Below are 16518 nucleotides of genomic sequence, written 5' to 3' on the forward strand. Positions count from 1 at the left end.
TTACAATAGGAATGCTAAACTTTATTTACAGTTCTTTAGTTTACAGAATAAACAGACATGGTTTCAGAGGATGCCACCAGGCCCATCCCCCGGACATATAAATATGGAAACAGACTGCGGAGCAAGAGATGGACACTGCCAGCACAACATGGACCACGGGGCTGCCTTTGCCAAAAGGCCTGGCTGGAGAAACCCCTGGGTGTGGTGGGAGGTGTGGGAGCTGCACCCATGGAAGAGGGGCACAGGTGCTCAGGGGACCAGGGTAGGGGGCAAACCCTGCCTCCCTCCTGCCCCACTCCCAGCACAGGTTCCCTGGTCTGGAGAATGGGGAGAACCTCCCCAAACACAGCTGGGCCAGGCAGCTGCTGCCTGCCAAAGGGAAAGGGAAGATGAATGCAATGGATGGGGATGGAGCCAGAGGCACCCGCGGGCAGGACGGATGGATGAACGGATGGACAGACACATGTGCTGGTGCAGTGATCCATAAACGAGAGACAGCGAGAATGGGAGCGAGAGAGATTCAGAGGCAACCTGAAGGAGTATCTCATCTCACAGAGAACACCGTGGAAGTGAGAAAGGAGCCCTCCATACCACCAGCAGTTGGTTTTATCCATCAAGCCTTCATTTCTTTTCAAATTTGCTTATTCCTCCTTAGCTCAGAGATGGGGTCTCAGAAATGCTCAAATGCAAGCTACAGGATGGATATAACCCTTCCCATGTGACATAGGAGCTCACCCAGCAGCAGTCTTCCCATCCGGCACAAGTGGAAAAGATCCCTTCTCTCCCACAGCCTCAAAAACCCAGCAACAAGCCCAAAGATCCCGAAACACAACAGGGAGTGGCTCTACGTGTTCCATCATGGCTCCAAGAGCTGCCCAGAGGAATCCTTTCATGCCCCAGCAATACTGAAAGCTCTCCCCGAGCTGCCCTGTGCAGGTGATGCTCTCCAGGGCTCCCTGAGCGTGCTCCAGTCCCCTGCACACTGTGGGATGACACAGGCACCCCGTGGCACTGGGCCAGGGCTCTGCAGCCAGGACACCGCACGTTGCAGCCCAAAGCAGGACCTGCTCCTAATACTTCCACTGACGGAGAATCCACAGCCTTGCCGTGTGACCTAGCCTAATCCTGAGCTTACCACCCCTTCCTCTATTTTTTCCTTTAAAATAGACAAATTTCTAAGATACAGCACTCTCTGAGTAACTATTTCTATCTGCAGGCAACCTAAATTTTTACCTTCATCAAGACACCGTATCTGTGTGAGGAACCTGGTTCCTGCCTACCCCTTGATTACTTTCCATTCACTCCACAACTTCCCCATCGTTACAAAAAGCCTGTTAAAGGGAAAAACAGGAGCTGCAATGAGGGATGGAAACTTGATCACTGCTCACGATGCTGTCCCTCATGTGGAAATGCTCAGCCTGGCTCACAACTTGGGGATGCTGAGGTATTCCTCCCTGAATCCCTCCTGAAATACTGCATCAAAAACCGGGGATGAGCACATGGACCCGAGATGAGGCCACATCCCAGCCCATCAGCCCTCTGCTCTCCCTGGATCCTTCCACAAGCCACTCCTCACCTCTCTCTGACCCCCCGGGCCCAGGTTTGGAGTGTTCACTGAAAAATCCTGCTGGGTTTAAAACACCCCCCACTTTGGCCTTGGGGTCCGTAGGTCGGTGCAGGACTGAAATCTTTGGTTTTTACTGAAGTTGCACAAATGAAGGCGCAGTCATCCTAAAAAGCTCCCCCAAACGGTGCCAGGGAAGAATTCATTAAAAATACCCATATCTGGATGCACTCTCCCCACCCTGAACCCCAAATACAGGGCAGCATCCCTCATCCCTCCTCACAGGTGGAAGGGAGTCCCTCGATCCACTGGGCACTGCAGCCAGGGAAAGGGGAGTTTGCAAGGGAAAAAGCCTTGGGAAGGGTCTGAGCTGGCCCTGAACCAGAGGGGCGGAGAGGCACTTCACCCTACGGACTCCCTGGGGGTCCCAGGACATGTAAACATGTTTTGCTTGACTTGGATCACACACTTTTCCCTACAAAAGTGTGTCCATTGAAATCTCTCTGCCACCCTGACCACAGCAACGCTCTTGCTCTCACGCACCAAAAAAAAAAAAAAAAAATTATAAATCTGCCTTTTTTTTTTTCTTTTTCTTTTTTTTTTTTTAAAAAGGACACATCCAAAGATCTGGATAATAAATTATTTGCGTTTCCTAAGAAACTTTTTTTTTTCCTTTTTTTTTCTTTCTTATTTGCCTCGTTAAGCTGCCTGAAGCCTTTGACAGGAGTTAAGCCGTTCGCCTGGATTGAACTCGCCTCTTCAACGCAGAAATGCTATTAAAGGAGGAGGAGGGGAACCCAAAAGAAGAAGGAAAAGGAAAGCCCCCATCCCGACTCAAGAAGCCCTAATTCCTCCCCGTGCCATGAGGAGGAGGAAGAGGAATGCTGCGTAACACTTGGATTGCTTGTAAACGCTGAGGACGGGTCTCTAAGGCTGACAGTGATGTGGGAGGGAGGAGGAGTGACGGCCTCTGCCCTTCCTTGCTCAGGATGGACATGCCTCCGCCCCCAGCTGTTGGGGAAGGACCCCTCCTCACCCCCTGTTTCATCCTCCTGGCTCACCAGCCGTGGGAGCATCATCAGCAGTCCCCCTCCGTGGCCATGACCACCAGCATCTCGCTCTTGCCCATCTCCTCTAAGGCACTGGCCAGGGTGTTGAGGTCACCATCGTCCTGGTGCTCGGCTTCCCACAAGTCCAGGAGCACCCCGGTGGGGCTGGCTTTGGTGGCAAAGTAGTTCAGATACCTGAGGAGGAGAAGCAGAGGTTGGTGTGGTGCCCTTCGGGGGTGGAAGGAGGGAGGATGCCAGAGCAGCATCATGAACCTGTTTGCAACATGAACTGTGGCAAGAATGCCATAACACAAATGCCAAAGCCCTCAAGATGCCATCTTCAACTTCTACACAGAGCTGACATTCATGCAAAAGCAATGTAAGCTTTGTTTTGCTGAGATTACTCTTCAGTCCTAAGGGTGAACCCAAGCAGAAACAGGACTGCCCTGGTCCCAGGGCCATTCCAAGTGCCAAGAGACCCACAGATGGATCTCAGAATGGATTGGGTTGGAAGAGACCTTAAAGATCATCTCATTCCAACCCCCTGCCATGGGCAGGGACACCTTCCACTAGACCAGGTTGCTCCAAGCCCCATCCAACCTGGCCTTGGACACTTACAGGGATCCAGGGGCAGCTGGATCCACAGCTTCTCTGGGCAACCTGCGCCAGGGCCTCCCCACCCTCACAGGAAAGAATTTCTTCCCAATATCTCATTTAAAGCTCTCCTCTTTCAGTTTAAAACTGTATCCATGGATAGAGATGGATATAACTATGCAGAACTATATCCATATTTTTGGTTGTACCTGTTGAGCTGGACTTAACCTCACTGGGGCCTGCACCACAGAGGGAGCACAGAGCGAAGCCCCCCTGCCTGGGGCACAGCAGTGGAAAACAAAGCACAGGGACACCCACCGGTCCATGGAGAGCTTCTGGGCGAGAAGTCTCCAGTCGTTTCCCCTGGAGCTGGGAGCATCCAGGCTGTTGCAGATCTTCTGCCGGATGGAGAGGGGGATTTTGAAGGCGTAGGGTCCCACCTGGGTGGTGGGGGTGGCACCACTGTGGTGGGAGTGGAGGGTGTCGAAGGAGCTGGAGTGCTGCAAAGGGAAGGACAGGGAGAGATGTTGCAGCATAGAGCTGAAATACCCGAGCGTGTCCCCTCACTGTGATCCCCCCACCGTCCCAGCGCTCACCTCTCCCAGTGTGATGTGCAGCTGGAAGATCTGCCCTTCCCCTTCCACCTGCCGGACGCAGATCTTGCAGGTGAGCTCGGTGGAGGCCTGGCTGTACCTCTCCAGGGTGAAGGTACAGTGCAGGGCTCGCTGGCTGCCACTCCAGATGTGATAGAAGGGGATTTCCTGCAGGCCACCAAAGCACGGGCTCAGCCAAGGCTCCAGCAGCTCCCCTGGGAGATCTCACCTCCTCCAGCCACCCCACGAGGGACAAGATGGGACAGTGGGACCCCACAGTGAGCATCCCTCCAAAAAGACCAGAAAACCAGTCCCCCTTCCTCCCCCATCCCTTTGGGAAACAACTCTGGAGATAAAAGCAGGGGACTCCCAAACCCTGTGGTGCCTGGCTGAAGATGGTGCTGCCATTCTGAGCCCCCTCAGACCCTCACCTGGTACTTGGCCAGCAGCTTGCTCCTCCACAGGGCGTGGGGGATGTCATGGATGGAGAGACGCAGGTTGTGGTAGCTGTCCTTGAAGGGCAGGGGCTTGGGCTCCTCCAGCAGGTACCCTCCCAGTGTCCTCTCCAGCTCCAGCACCTCCTGTGGGCAGCGGGACAGGCAGCATGAAGACCCAGGAGAAGGGCAGGGGCTGCTTCTCTGCCCACCTCCATGCCCAAAGCCAGGCATGGAGCGGGGAGAGGAGCTGCCAAGAAGAGCCAGCAGCAACAACAAGCCATGGAGAGCAGCTTTTGCCACAGCAACAGAACTTGCCAACTCACCTCATGCACCAGCCTCACCTAAACTTGAATTTTATAATGTGAGCATCCGTAAATGCCTCTGTACTCCTCAGAGAATGCAAAGGTCCAACACAAGGGTCAGGGACTCCTTTGAAGGGTGCCACCCTATTTGTCTTTAACATCATCCCACCATCACACCAGCAGCTTTTAGGAGAAAAAGACACTCTGGGAGCCAGAGTGCTGCCTACATCCCCATCTAGAGGCACCACAGCAATCCTGACAGGATCCACAGGACAGGTCACAGGGAATCACACAGCCACCACACCAGTGGTCCAGGCAGCCAAAGCATCAAAACTCCAGCTTCCTGTGCTGCACTGGGTGGTGTCTATACCACAAAACACTCCAGAGGAGGGGAGACACACAGATCCATGCAGGAATAAGAGGATCTATAGAAAACTGAGGTAAATCACAACTTTCTGTGCAGCAGAGAGAAAACCCACCCATGGGCAGCCCGACCTCTCATGGAATGCCTGCAGGAAGGGGTTCCAGCAGAGGAGACAAGCAACACCCTCACTGTTTCCTTCGGAGAGGGTGCAGAAGGACAGGGAAAGCAGTAAACACCTTATTATTTCACTGTGGTCACTTTGCAGGCAGTTGCATCAGGTTGTCTGCTCCCTGGGGCCAGGCCACCCTGAGAGGCACCAGGCAGCATCTTGCTGCCAGCACAAACAGCTTTGGGAAGGTGATATTTACCTTCAGAGCATCTGGCGTGTCCTCCAAGCAGTAGACCTTGAGGCTGTACTCCAGGGAGGTGCAAACGGTGGGGGCAAAGATGGCCAGCTGGAGCCTCTTGATGGCTGACCTGGAGTAGGACTGTCCCACGAAGACGTAGGTGCCCAGCTGGTCTAGCAAAATGTGGCAGGACTTGGCTTCCAGCTGGCAGTAGCAGGGAGTGTTGAGGGTCTCCTCATCCAGGGTCACAACTTCCTACAGATGGGACATCAAGGCTGGGGGTCAGCCCATGGTCCCGAGGGCTTGTGTCCCTCAAGGCTGACGGTCTCTGGTGGCCGCTGGGCTGGGTTCCCACCTTACCTCCCAGTTTCCCTGGTGGGACTGTGTTTTCAGCTGGTAAATCCAATCTGAGGAGCTGACGTCGGCACAGTGGGGAATGGTCAGGACGACGGGGCGGCACAGGAGCAAGCCAGTGGGCCCACAGGTCACTGCTGGGCTCAGCATCGTCTGTGTGCCCTCGGAGGGCAGGCTGGGGAGGGAGAGGGGACACTGGTTGGAAAGGGAACTCCATGGTGGCCAACAAGGAGCAGACATGCGGGTGGCACAGGGTGACTTACAGGGCACTCTCTGCCTTGTTGAGGACCAGGTACATCTCGTAGAACTTCCCCTGGGGGATGGCCCCGTGGGGCACCAGCAGGCTCACCCCTGGAATGGAACACATAGGTGTTGTTAGTCACAAAAAGAGGGAGAAACCACCCTCCCATCCCCCTGGCCAGACAGCACCAGGACAGCAGGGAGCTAGGGCAGCCCAGAGAGAAACACTTCTACATCAGAAAATCATGGACCGTTTTGGGTTGGAAGGGACCTTAAAGATCATTTTGTTCCAACCCCTTTGCCACAGGCAGGAAAACCTTTCACTAGATGAGGTTGCTCAGAGCCCCATCCAGCCTGGCCTTGGACACTTCCAGGGATGGGGCAGCCACAGCTTCTATGGGATGGCCCACAGCTACACCACTTGCAGGGATGAGCCAGGCCAATGCTTGAGGATGAAAATCCTAATCTTTGGATCTTTTTGCAAGGTGCTCGCCCTGGATCAATAACGGAGAAAGGCCAAGTGAAACCCAAGGAGGCTGTGACCTCTAGCCTTCCATGCCTGGCTTGGGAATGGCTGCTTTTCTTCCCTGAGCCAGCTTTGGGACAGCAAAAGGCTGCTCACAGCAGGCAAGTTTTCTAGGACAAGAGCAACCCCTTGATCGTTCAGAAGCCAAACAGTCCCCCCTCCCAGCTCAGGGCTTACCAGTGCCTGGCACGGTGAGCCTTCCCCCCAGGTAGCCAAACGTGCCACTGGCGCTGTAGCCGTGCTCCCGGGGCAAGCCAAGGAGGTGCTGGGAGCCCAGGGCTTTGCTCCGCACGTTCCCGAAGTGCCCCTCCCTGGCGGTGTCCCCCGGGTAGGTGCCGGTGGCGGGGACCCCCCCCAGCAGGTCCGTGCCGTCGTGCAGCCCCGGCGAGGAGGAGGCGGTGGAGGAGTTGTACACCTTGATCTTGAGGTTGGGCAGGGGGTCCAGCAGGGGCGAGTTGGTCATGGGGATCTTGTCGGAGGAGTCCTGCAGGGCGTACATGGGGCCGCGGTACAGCCCCGCACTGGCCGTCAGGTCCGGCTGCATCGAGGGGTGCAGCAGCTGGGAGTTGTCTGGGGGAGCAGGAAACACAGGTGGGATGAAGACAGCGGAGGAAACAAGGGGTTGGGAAAGTACTGCTTGAGTGGAGGAGATCACAGAATCCTAAAATGGATTGGGTTGGAAGGGACTTTCAGGATTACCTAGTTCCAACCCTTCTGCCACGGGCAGGGACACCTTTCATTAGACCAGGCTGCTCAAAGTTTTGCACTGATTCCCCTCATCATGGAGCCCTCAGCCTTCAGAAATCAGCACATTCCCCCAGGAAAACGGGGCTGTGGCTCTCACCGTGCCGGGAGGTCTTGAAGTTGACAGGGTGGAATCCTCCGGTGAGAGCAGCTGATGAGTCCGTGATGTCCGTGTCAAAATCCCGGCATCTCCTCCGGTACACCACCACCCCCACAGCCATAAGGATCACGATGAAGACGAAAATGGCTACCACTAGCCCAGCGTACAGGGCCACGTCACCTGTGGCCTCCAGCACTGGGAGGGATTAAAGAAGTGGAGGTGAAAAAAGGAGCATGAGAAATGCATGTCAAGACCCACCAGCGCTCCCCAAACCCTACCACCAATTCAGGCACGAAGGGGAAGATGAGTACTGGGCCTGCTGGGAAGGCTGGCAGGAGGATGGAGGTTATTTTCTAAGAGCAAGAAGTCAAGAGCGATGCCAGAGAATGAGATGGAGGTGAAGCCCTCAAACCTTTGGAGGACACCTGGCCACAGCTCATGCCAACTTCACCTGAGCACCAAGGATCCCAGAAACATTAGATTTGTGCAGCTCAGGTGCATGATCAGCCCTCACATCCTAATAGAGACAATCCTGAGGAATACACAGGAGTTTTGGGGTGGGCTTTAGTTGCTCCCTCTTCCCACCCTGTCCTTGCCCAGCTGTTGAGGAGCCCAACCACAGATGCAACAGAACAAAAACAAAGAAACAAACAGAAAAAAAAAATGGCCATGAAATGAGCACTTACGGTGGCTTTTGGGTTCGCTTAGAACTCTTTTATCTGTTAGGAAAACAAAGTTAGAAAAAAAAAATGGTGAAGGTGATGATGGGCATGAGATGAAGCAGAAAGTGGGGGGAAGCCAGCCTGGGGGCATGGGAGATCAGCATTGTACCCCAGGGCATGCCAAAAGCAAGGCAGAAGCACAGTGACAAGGGCATCCCCATGCCCAGCCAGGCCCTGGGACACATGTCCCTATCTAACAGGACTTCGGAAATATCTGGCCATGGCGGCATTAAAGGGGACAGTGGTGTCACACAGCAGCAGGTGGCAGCATTGGGCTGCCTTCAGTGTGCCCACTCACAGCACAGCAGCACCATCATCTCCACTATTGGTTTGCTTCCCTAAACACTCAGCTCCAGACCTCCTACCCAGCAAGGACCCAGGGCAGGTGTTTTCATGGTGGGGCTGAGAAACCCCTTCTGCTTTGCCCCCACCAACCACAACCAGCCTTATTTCAGCCAAGACCCCAAACCTAGAGGGGGGCTGAGGGTCTCAATGCCATTGGGACATTTAGATCCCACCAAAAATCTCCAGGATTTCTTTCCTCCAGGTGAGAACTAGCTTTGGGAGGGGTTAGTCTGCTTGAAAACACCTTGTTGAAGACACAACCTAAACCCAGGTGCCAGTGGTGCTGCTCCACCGGCTTGCAGGCGCAGCCGGCGACAGCGTGGCCAAGCGCCGGAGCAGCATGGCCAGTGGCACCACGCGCCTGTGCCCGCCTGCCCAGGTACTCACTCTGCAGGCAGAGCCCGTCGGTGCAGTTTTTGGAGTCCAGGAGCCCCCCGCTGCAGTCCTTGCCGCCGTTGCGGGGGGCCGGGGCGGCGCACTCGCGGCTGCGCCAGTGCGTGCACTCGGTGCTGCACGCCGACCACTTGCTCCACTCCGTCCACGCGCCATCCACTGCGGGGACACCCAACACAGGAGCGTCAGTAAAAGCCCTGGCACGGTCCCGGGGGCTCGTTCCCCAGTGCCGGGATGGTGCCAGCAGCACAAAGGGGCTTCCCTTGGGGAGTGTTATTCCAGTGCATCCAGCCCTGCCGCCATCTGGGGAGGGCAATTGTGTCCCTGCAGACACCCCCAGCTCTTTGAGACTAAAACAGGGTAGAATCATAGAATGGTTTGCGTTGGAAGAGGCATTAAAGATCATCTCTTTCCAACCCCCTATTGTGGGCAGGGACACCTTCCACTAGGCCAGGTTGCTCCTAACCCTGTCCAACCTGGCCTTGGACACTTCCAGGGATCCAGGGGTAGCCACAGCTTCTCTGGGCAACCTGTGCCAGGGCCTCCCCACCCTCATAGGCAAGAATTTCTTCCCAATATCTAAACCTACTCTCTGTCGGTGGGAAGCCATTCCCCCTTGTCCTGTCAGTCTAGGCCCTTGTAAATAGTCTCTCTCTATCCTCCTTGTCGGCCCCTTCAGGCACTGGAAGGCCACAATTAGGTCCCCTCAAAGCATCCTCTTTTCCAGGCTGAACAATCCCAACTCTCTCAGCGTTTCCTCACAGGAGAAGTGCTCCATCCCTCTCACCATCTTGGTGGACTCACTCCAAGAGGTCAATGTCCTTCCTATGCTGGGGACCCCAGAGCTGGACGCAGTACTCCAGGGGGGTGCTTTGGACTGGGTCTCCTGAGCCCCTATCTCCTTGGGACGCACTGGTAGCCGAGCTGGGCCATTCCACATGGGGCATGGGCAGTGTGGGCACGCCAGGTTGCGAACCTGCCTTACCTGGGCAGAGGGTGGTGCAGGTGATTTTCTGGAAAGGCTGCCCGTCGCAGAAGGAGCCGCCGTTCAGCGGCGCGGGGTTGGTGCAGGTCCGGGTGCGCTTCTGCCAGCCCCGGCCACAGCGGTTGTTGCAAGGAGACCACTCGGACCAGGTGGACCAGCCACCATTCACTGCAGGAGGAGATGGACAGCACTAACACCAGAGCCCAGTTCAGCAGGGACAGCAGCTAAACCTTGGCTTCTCACATCTGTGACCCCCTTGTACAGCTCCTTCTCACGAAAAGCAAATCACAAGACTCCTTCTCGTGTATCCCACCTCACGCCCAAGATGCTCAAGCCTTTTAGTTAAGCCCTTTGGGACAAAGCTTTGGTCTTTTTTCCACTCGGCAAAATATTTTTGTGCCTGGCCCCAGGGAGATCCTTGGTTTCATAGCCAAGTTCAGCCAAACACAGCTTTTCAGCTGCTTTGAGAATCAAAACAATCCGTCTGGGTCCAGCCTCCATCCACCTTCCTACCCAACAGAGAAGGCTTGGAAATACCTCCACCCCTACACCTCCGAACCTCCCCTAACAGGCTGTGCAAAGCTATAAGAGGATCCTGTTCTGCAGATATTGGTTATTACTTAATTTCATGCACTAATTTAATTCCCTCCTACCACTCCCAGAAAGTGCCCGTGTTCCCCCTTGGCCTGGGGACATGGCCAGAGCAAAGGTCCCCTCCCTGAAGCAAGGGCTGGTACCGTAGACGATGACAGCGGCCGTGGTGCTCCGGCGCTTGGCCACGATGTTCTTGGCCATGCAGGTGTAATTAGCAGTGTCCAGGAGCCGGGCCTGCTTGATGATGAGGTTGTGGTCGATGGTGATCAGGAAGTTGGTGTCCTGGGAGGGGTCGATGACGTCCTCGTTCCTCAGCCACTCCACCTGGCAATAAAGGAAGGGGTGAGTGAGGACAGTGAGTGAGCCATCACCGAGACCACTGATGTCCTCAGCACCTCAATCATTGACTGGCCAACCTTGCCTCTGACTGTATTTGTTTCTCCTTAAAAACTTAAAAGTCTGAGGCACATAACAGCTGTTTGGGCCAAGGATGTGGCTACCACAAATGCACAGCTCCCAGGGGCTGACAGAGCTGTGGGCATGGAAAGCTCCGCCACCTTGGCAGGGAAACCCATCCATACTGACTTTCCCAGCTGCCCTCCGCTCCCACTGGTGACTGCTCCCCTTCAGCCAACTCCTTGGGATGAAGATTTTTCCCTCTAAAAGGGGTTAAGGGCACCTCAGGAAGGGTGAGGGAGGTGTTCTGAGCAGGTGCTGAGGTTACGTGTGTTACTAGATGTCACAGCAAGAGATCCACTGCCCAAAATAAACCTTTCTGCTGCACAGTGAGAGCTGACGGTCTCGGCACGAGGCCATTCATCATGGCCACAAGCCATGTGCAAGGACGTGCCCTGGGAAGGGAGGGGACACCTCAGCCAACAGGGTGGCATTCCTTGGGGCTGTGGAGCCACTCACCTCGGCCTGTGGGACCCCCTCGGGCGGGCGGCACTGCAGCAGGACCTCATGCTCCAGTGGGACCTCCTTGCCCAGCGGCTCCTGGTCAAAGTTCTTTCGTAGGTCTGGGAGGGAAAGGAAAAGCCAGGGATTACCAGTGCTGCTGCAGGAGCAGGACAACCTCCAAAACTTTGGTGGGCACCTCAGCACCAAGTGTCCACAAGTGAGGAAATCCCTCTGGCATAGCACAGCCAGAGCAAAACATGTCCTGGGAGGAAGGAGCTGGAGAATCATGTTTTCCAGGATGCATTTGGGCAGCATGTGGTGCTCAAGGACACTATCTTTCCTCCTTCATGTTGTTGCAAGTTTATACCCCATCCTGTCGTATCCTTTTGGGGCTAAACCTCAGCTTGACCACTGTTTCTTTGTCCCCTCTATTTCCTTCCCCCTCTGGACCTTGCTCCAGGGCCCTCTTTTCATGAAGGGAGAAAATGAGATTTGCAGAACAGTTCAGCTCCCACATCAGTGCTGAAGAGAATTCCCAGATTTCAGGGTTAAAGGGGTTTGTTGCTCAGCTCTGCCCTAGTTGGTCCTGGCTAAGCCACATCCCCAGACTTGCTGGAAATGTGGCCATTGCATTCCAATGAGGAAAGGTTGCAGAGGAAAAGGCAGGCTTCCTCAGCAAGGGGCTGGACAGTGTTTTGGGGAAGGAGAGGCCCCTCGGGATGTGGGGGATATGGCTGTGTCCTGCTCCAGAGCCTTGGAAGGAGCAGGAGCATCACTAGATGGTGCTGCAATCCTCTGCTACAGCTCCAGCCCTCTAAATGTGGCTTCGGAACCCTCGCTTCACCTCATCTGCTCTGAAAAAACAACATGTGTTCAAGGCCGGGTTGGATGTGACTTTGAGCAGGCTGGTCTAGTGGAAGGTGTCCCTGACCATGGCGGGGGGGTTGGAATGAGATGAGTTTTAAGGTCCCTTCTAACCCAGACCATTCCATGATCCTCTGATCCCGTGATTTTCCCTGTTCAAGCTAAACCCTTTAGCCAATTCATCAGCCCTCTCCGTTTTGGATAACACGTGGGATTATTAGCCCTCTAATAGCAAAATCCATTTGGGGCTGGGGAATCCTGGCTGTTCTCCCATGGCTTTGCCATCTCATTTGCTAATCGAGCAAACTGGGGAGGGAACAGCCTGATTAACCCGCCCTTAGTCAGGCTGACACCCCCAAACAGCAGCTCAGAGAAGTGACATATGACAGCAGGGACTACGGGGACACTGAGCCGCTGATTCAGGCAGAGCGTGCAAGGTGCTATCCTTGGGTTATTAGGGATAATAAAGCACTGGGAAGAGCTGAGCTGACGGGCACTGCGGCATTAACCCAGGTAGTGCCACAGCCTCTCGCCCAGAAGCAAAGCTGGAGCTGGGATGGGGAGCGAAGACCAGGGCCATCCAGCAAGGATGGGTCATTCCAAGTGATCGAAAAGTGACTTCAATAGGGAGCCAGCTTTTGGAGATGGGCAACCCCACGGGAGCAAGCGTGGCACGTCCCGGGCACTTACACGCTATGCGGACGTAGGCGCGGCGGCTCTTGGTGGTGCCCGCCGAGCTCCAGGCCACGCACTGGCACCAGTAATCCTCCAAGCCAAAGAGCTCCTCCACCTGCTGCCGGGAGACCTCGATCTGCACCTCCCGCACCAGCATCCCTGGAAGGGGAGAGAGGGACGGCATCAGCTCGGCAGGAGCATCCGGGATGAGGGGGACCGAGGCAGCACCTGAGAGGGATGGTGGACGTACAAAGCTTGGGGACAGGGGCATCTCATCTGGGGATGGCACCTCTGCAAATCAGGGGGACTGTTCCCTCCGGAGGGTGACCTGGATTTGAAGCCAGGGGAATGGATCCCGTGGAATTGTCTGGTTTTGTCCCTCCTCAGTCTGACTGAGCAGGACCAGGACCTCTCCACCATTTCTAGAGGCATCACCCTCCTCCACCCTCCTCTCCCACATCACCAGTATCCCTGCCCAGACTCCTTCCCCCCCGCCAGGGTTTGAAGGATGCCTCCCAGGCTTTGTTGCAGGGAGAAACCATCTCTGTCAGTGCCACTTAAATACAAACATAACAAGACAAATAGAAGATCTTCAGGCAATCACCCCGGCCACGGCAGTGGTGTGGTGGCAAAGGTGACACCACCATGTTCAGAACATGCTGAAGCATCAGTGGCCATCACCAAGGGCAGGAGAGACTCAGGGCTTACTTTTCCTTATTTTAAGCAATACCTGCCCTTTTATTTGCAGTTTCTATTTTAAAAAGGCCTCAATTTCACGGCGATCGAGCGCCGCATGCTCCCCAGCTGTAATTTTGTTACAGCCCGCTCCCAGCGCTGTGAGGAGCAATTACCGTCTCTCTGCCACCTTCCTGCAGGAGAGCTGACAAGGAAATACAATTTATTTTGTCACTATTCGGGGGAAAGAAAAAAAAAAACCAAAAACCAACAAAACAAACCAAAGAAAAGGTATTTGGGCCAAGTGCTTTTGGGAAACTTAGGGTTTTTAGAAGGACCCAGGATGGAGATGGCTCAAACACATCTTGTCTATCTGGAAAGCTCCAGTGGGGTGGGTTGAGCAGCCTTGGAAAGGTGGGGAGCATCCTGCAAATGCCTTATTTCTGTCCCCCTGAAAGCAATGACTACCCAAAACTGTAGGCTGAGCTCAAGGCTCACAGGAGTGACTATGTAAGGGCTCCTAGGCATCCAAACCTGGCTGCTCTTCCCACCCTGCCCTTCTCACCCAGCTGAATTATCCTCCCTGACTTGGCCTATTTTTGCTTTCTTCCACATGAAATGTTTTGGATCAGATGTAGACAGAGCATTACTGAGCCGGGCTCATTCAAGACACATCATCCTAAAAGTTCCTTTTCTTGTTTTTACCTTCTTAAAGGTCCGTTTTTCCAAGCTTTTAACCGAGGACACTTAAAAACTAACCGTGTTAACCTGTGCCTTTGTGCCCAGCTCTGCCCTGTGCCCTTTGCAGCAGCTTTCCTGACCAAGGTCAGGCGCTGCAAATGCAGATTTTCTAGCATGTTAAACCACTTTGGTTCCAGCTCCTTTTTTCTCAGGGAAGCTGCCGGGCAGAGATGCCCACGCCAGCAGCTTTTACATGCACGGCATCACCTCCACACTGAAGGTACTGTTGGTGTGTTCCCTGAAAGCAGCAATACCATCTTTGAAGCCTGGACGGAGGTGGTGCACGCTGTTTCCTCCACAGATTGCTGGGAGGGCCCAAGGCAAAGGAGTTTCCCCTGCAACAGGTTTCCCAGATGGATGCTCCATTCCTGGGAGTGTTCCAAGCCAGGTTGGATGGGGTTTGGAGCAACCTACTCTAAGGGAAGATGTCTGCCCATGGCAGGGGATGGAACTACATGACCTTTAAGGTCTCTTCCAACACAAACCATTCTGGGATTATATGAGCCTTTGAAATATAGTGGTTTTTTCCACAGTGCACATCAGTAAGCCATGAAACTCTCTGCTGTAGGGTGCTGGGATGATCCAGAGGAGAAATGAGTCCTAACAGCATTCAGACAAATTAACAAGTGGGGAATTCATCTGAGGCTGGACTACACTGCTCAGATACCGCCATCGGAGCAGGGAGTCCCTAATCATGGATGGCAGAAAGCTGGGAGGGTAACAGAGCAGGCTGCATCACTGCCTCCTTGTCCTGGTTCAGTGCTCTTCCCCTGAGCGTCCTCCACTGCCATACACAGGGCACAGGGACCTTTGGCTCAACCCAGTGTGGCCAGATGTTATAAATAAATTCAAAACCCCTCAGCAAAGGCTGCTCGGTCATTGACCAGCTCTGACTCTGCCCTGGAGTGGTGAGGGTTTCAACTCTGGCCTCTGCAAGAGCTGGAAGGTAGAGATGCACCCTGGAAAAGAGAAATGCTGTGGCCCCTGCTCCTGTCAGCCTCTGGAGAAGCAAGGGGACAGCTTTGTCCTTCAGAGATGGCATCTCTGAACCCTTCCTCTGGAAGAAGAACACTCCAGGAATATCTGAAGCAGCTTTAGGAGGACAGGCTCAAAGAGCCACAGAGGAAAGAAATGATCCCCCCTTTGCAGAGCAGGTTCAGGGACGGGCCTAAGCACAGACAGGGTCATGGTTAGTGCAGGATGGAGAGAGAGAGATGCCAGGGAAGGGCAAGGCTGTGGGAAAAACCACAGGGACAAGGAGAGATTCTGTAAAAGTACTCGTGGCTCCAGGCTAATGAAGTCTCTCCTCTAAGCTCAGCCTGACTTCTCAGGCCAACACCACGGCAGTTCAAAAGGGCTGCCTTGGTTTAAAGCCCTCCAGATGCCACATGCAGATGCCACATACTCAGGGATTTGCAGAGAACAGATGTTACACGGGAACTGTGACTGTTTTCCTCCACCCCTGGTCAGACCACAGGTACCAAAACTGGCACAGAAAAGATGGGAGCTGAGCTAAAGCATCCCAATTTTAGCAAATCTATTTGATCACACAATATATCCAACTTCTAACCTTCTTCTCATGCCAGGAGGTTTCAAGGCATGGACCAAGCAGCTCTGCGGAGCCCAGTCCCATGGAAAAAAACCCCCCTAAATTGCCTGAACCACCTTCTTACCCCCTGTTCCAGGCAGCCAGAGGCTGACTTATCCTCTGAGGCAGGGAAGAGCTCATTTGCCATCAAAAGGCATTTCAAATCCTACCTGCAATTGCTCTCATTACCCATTAAACACCTAATCCCTCTGTGAACCTGAGTAAGATGCCAGCCTTTGCCACCCCTCCTGGCAATGACTCCTACGTGTTGATTAGGCACTTTGCAGGAAAGCTGTTCCATTTTTTTTATCGGATTTAAACATGCTGCCTTTAAAATCCCATTTAACAAGCCCAGGTCCTGCAGAAGGGTAAGTGTGCAAGCAGATTGACTGAGTTCCCCGAGCTTCCAGGGGGTGACCACAGCACCACCATCGTGCCTTCATCCGTGCTCTGGAAAGTCTACCTATTGTTCTGCCTGGAGGAGAGCCCTCAACAGGTTGGCTGTGCATGAGGGAAAAGGGCAGAAGCACCCGGAAAAACGAGAGGAAAGGGGAGGCAGGGGGATAATGAGGTGGATTTGCTCACCAGTGACCTCGTCCAGGCTCTCCTTGGTGACGTGGTCGTTCTGGTTGACCCACTCCCCGTTGCACTTGAAGTAGATCTGGGTGGCAGGGTTGGCACGGCACACGAGCTCCACGGGCTTGTTCTTCACGATGTAGGCATCCTGTGGCTCCAGCAGGAAGTGAGGGAGGGTCTCTGCCGGCGCTGAGGGGAAGGAGTCGGGCAGCACATCGCTGTACTCCAGCCCTGCCAGGGGAGCCA

At 54.4% G+C, this 16518-nt stretch overlaps 1 protein-coding gene across 3 annotated transcripts in view; it reads right to left on the bottom strand.

Moving 5' to 3' along the window:
* The window catches only part of UNC5B (unc-5 netrin receptor B), a 53646-nt gene continuing 37128 nt past the window's right edge, over window positions 1–16518 (bottom strand). Inside the window, exons 2-17 of one of the 3 annotated variants that reach the window (XM_032695437.1) lie at window positions 16282–16503; window positions 12708–12851; window positions 11169–11272; window positions 10397–10577; window positions 9660–9827; window positions 8669–8833; window positions 7901–7933; window positions 7215–7409; window positions 6548–6940; window positions 5868–5955; window positions 5611–5779; window positions 5272–5505; window positions 4232–4381; window positions 3804–3968; window positions 3526–3707; window positions 1–2808 (exon numbers count right to left, since the gene is read on the bottom strand). In XM_032695437.1, the coding sequence (XP_032551328.1) occupies window positions 2643–2808; window positions 3526–3707; window positions 3804–3968; window positions 4232–4381; window positions 5272–5505; window positions 5611–5779; window positions 5868–5955; window positions 6548–6940; window positions 7215–7409; window positions 7901–7933; window positions 8669–8833; window positions 9660–9827; window positions 10397–10577; window positions 11169–11272; window positions 12708–12851; window positions 16282–16503 (2759 nt within the window). In that variant the 3' untranslated portion in view covers window positions 1–2642. Of the gene's footprint in view, window positions 2809–3525; window positions 3708–3803; window positions 3969–4231; window positions 4382–5271; window positions 5506–5610; window positions 5780–5867; window positions 5956–6547; window positions 6941–7214; window positions 7410–7900; window positions 7934–8668; window positions 8834–9659; window positions 9828–10396; window positions 10578–10810; window positions 10918–11168; window positions 11273–12707; window positions 12852–16281; window positions 16504–16518 lie in introns of those variants that run through there. The other 2 variants (XM_032695438.1, XM_032695439.1) reach the window with 2 other exon arrangements.

The sequence above is a fragment of the Chiroxiphia lanceolata genome, chromosome 8 (genome assembly GCF_009829145.1).
Source record: "Chiroxiphia lanceolata isolate bChiLan1 chromosome 8, bChiLan1.pri, whole genome shotgun sequence".
NCBI lineage: Eukaryota > Metazoa > Chordata > Aves > Passeriformes > Pipridae > Chiroxiphia > Chiroxiphia lanceolata.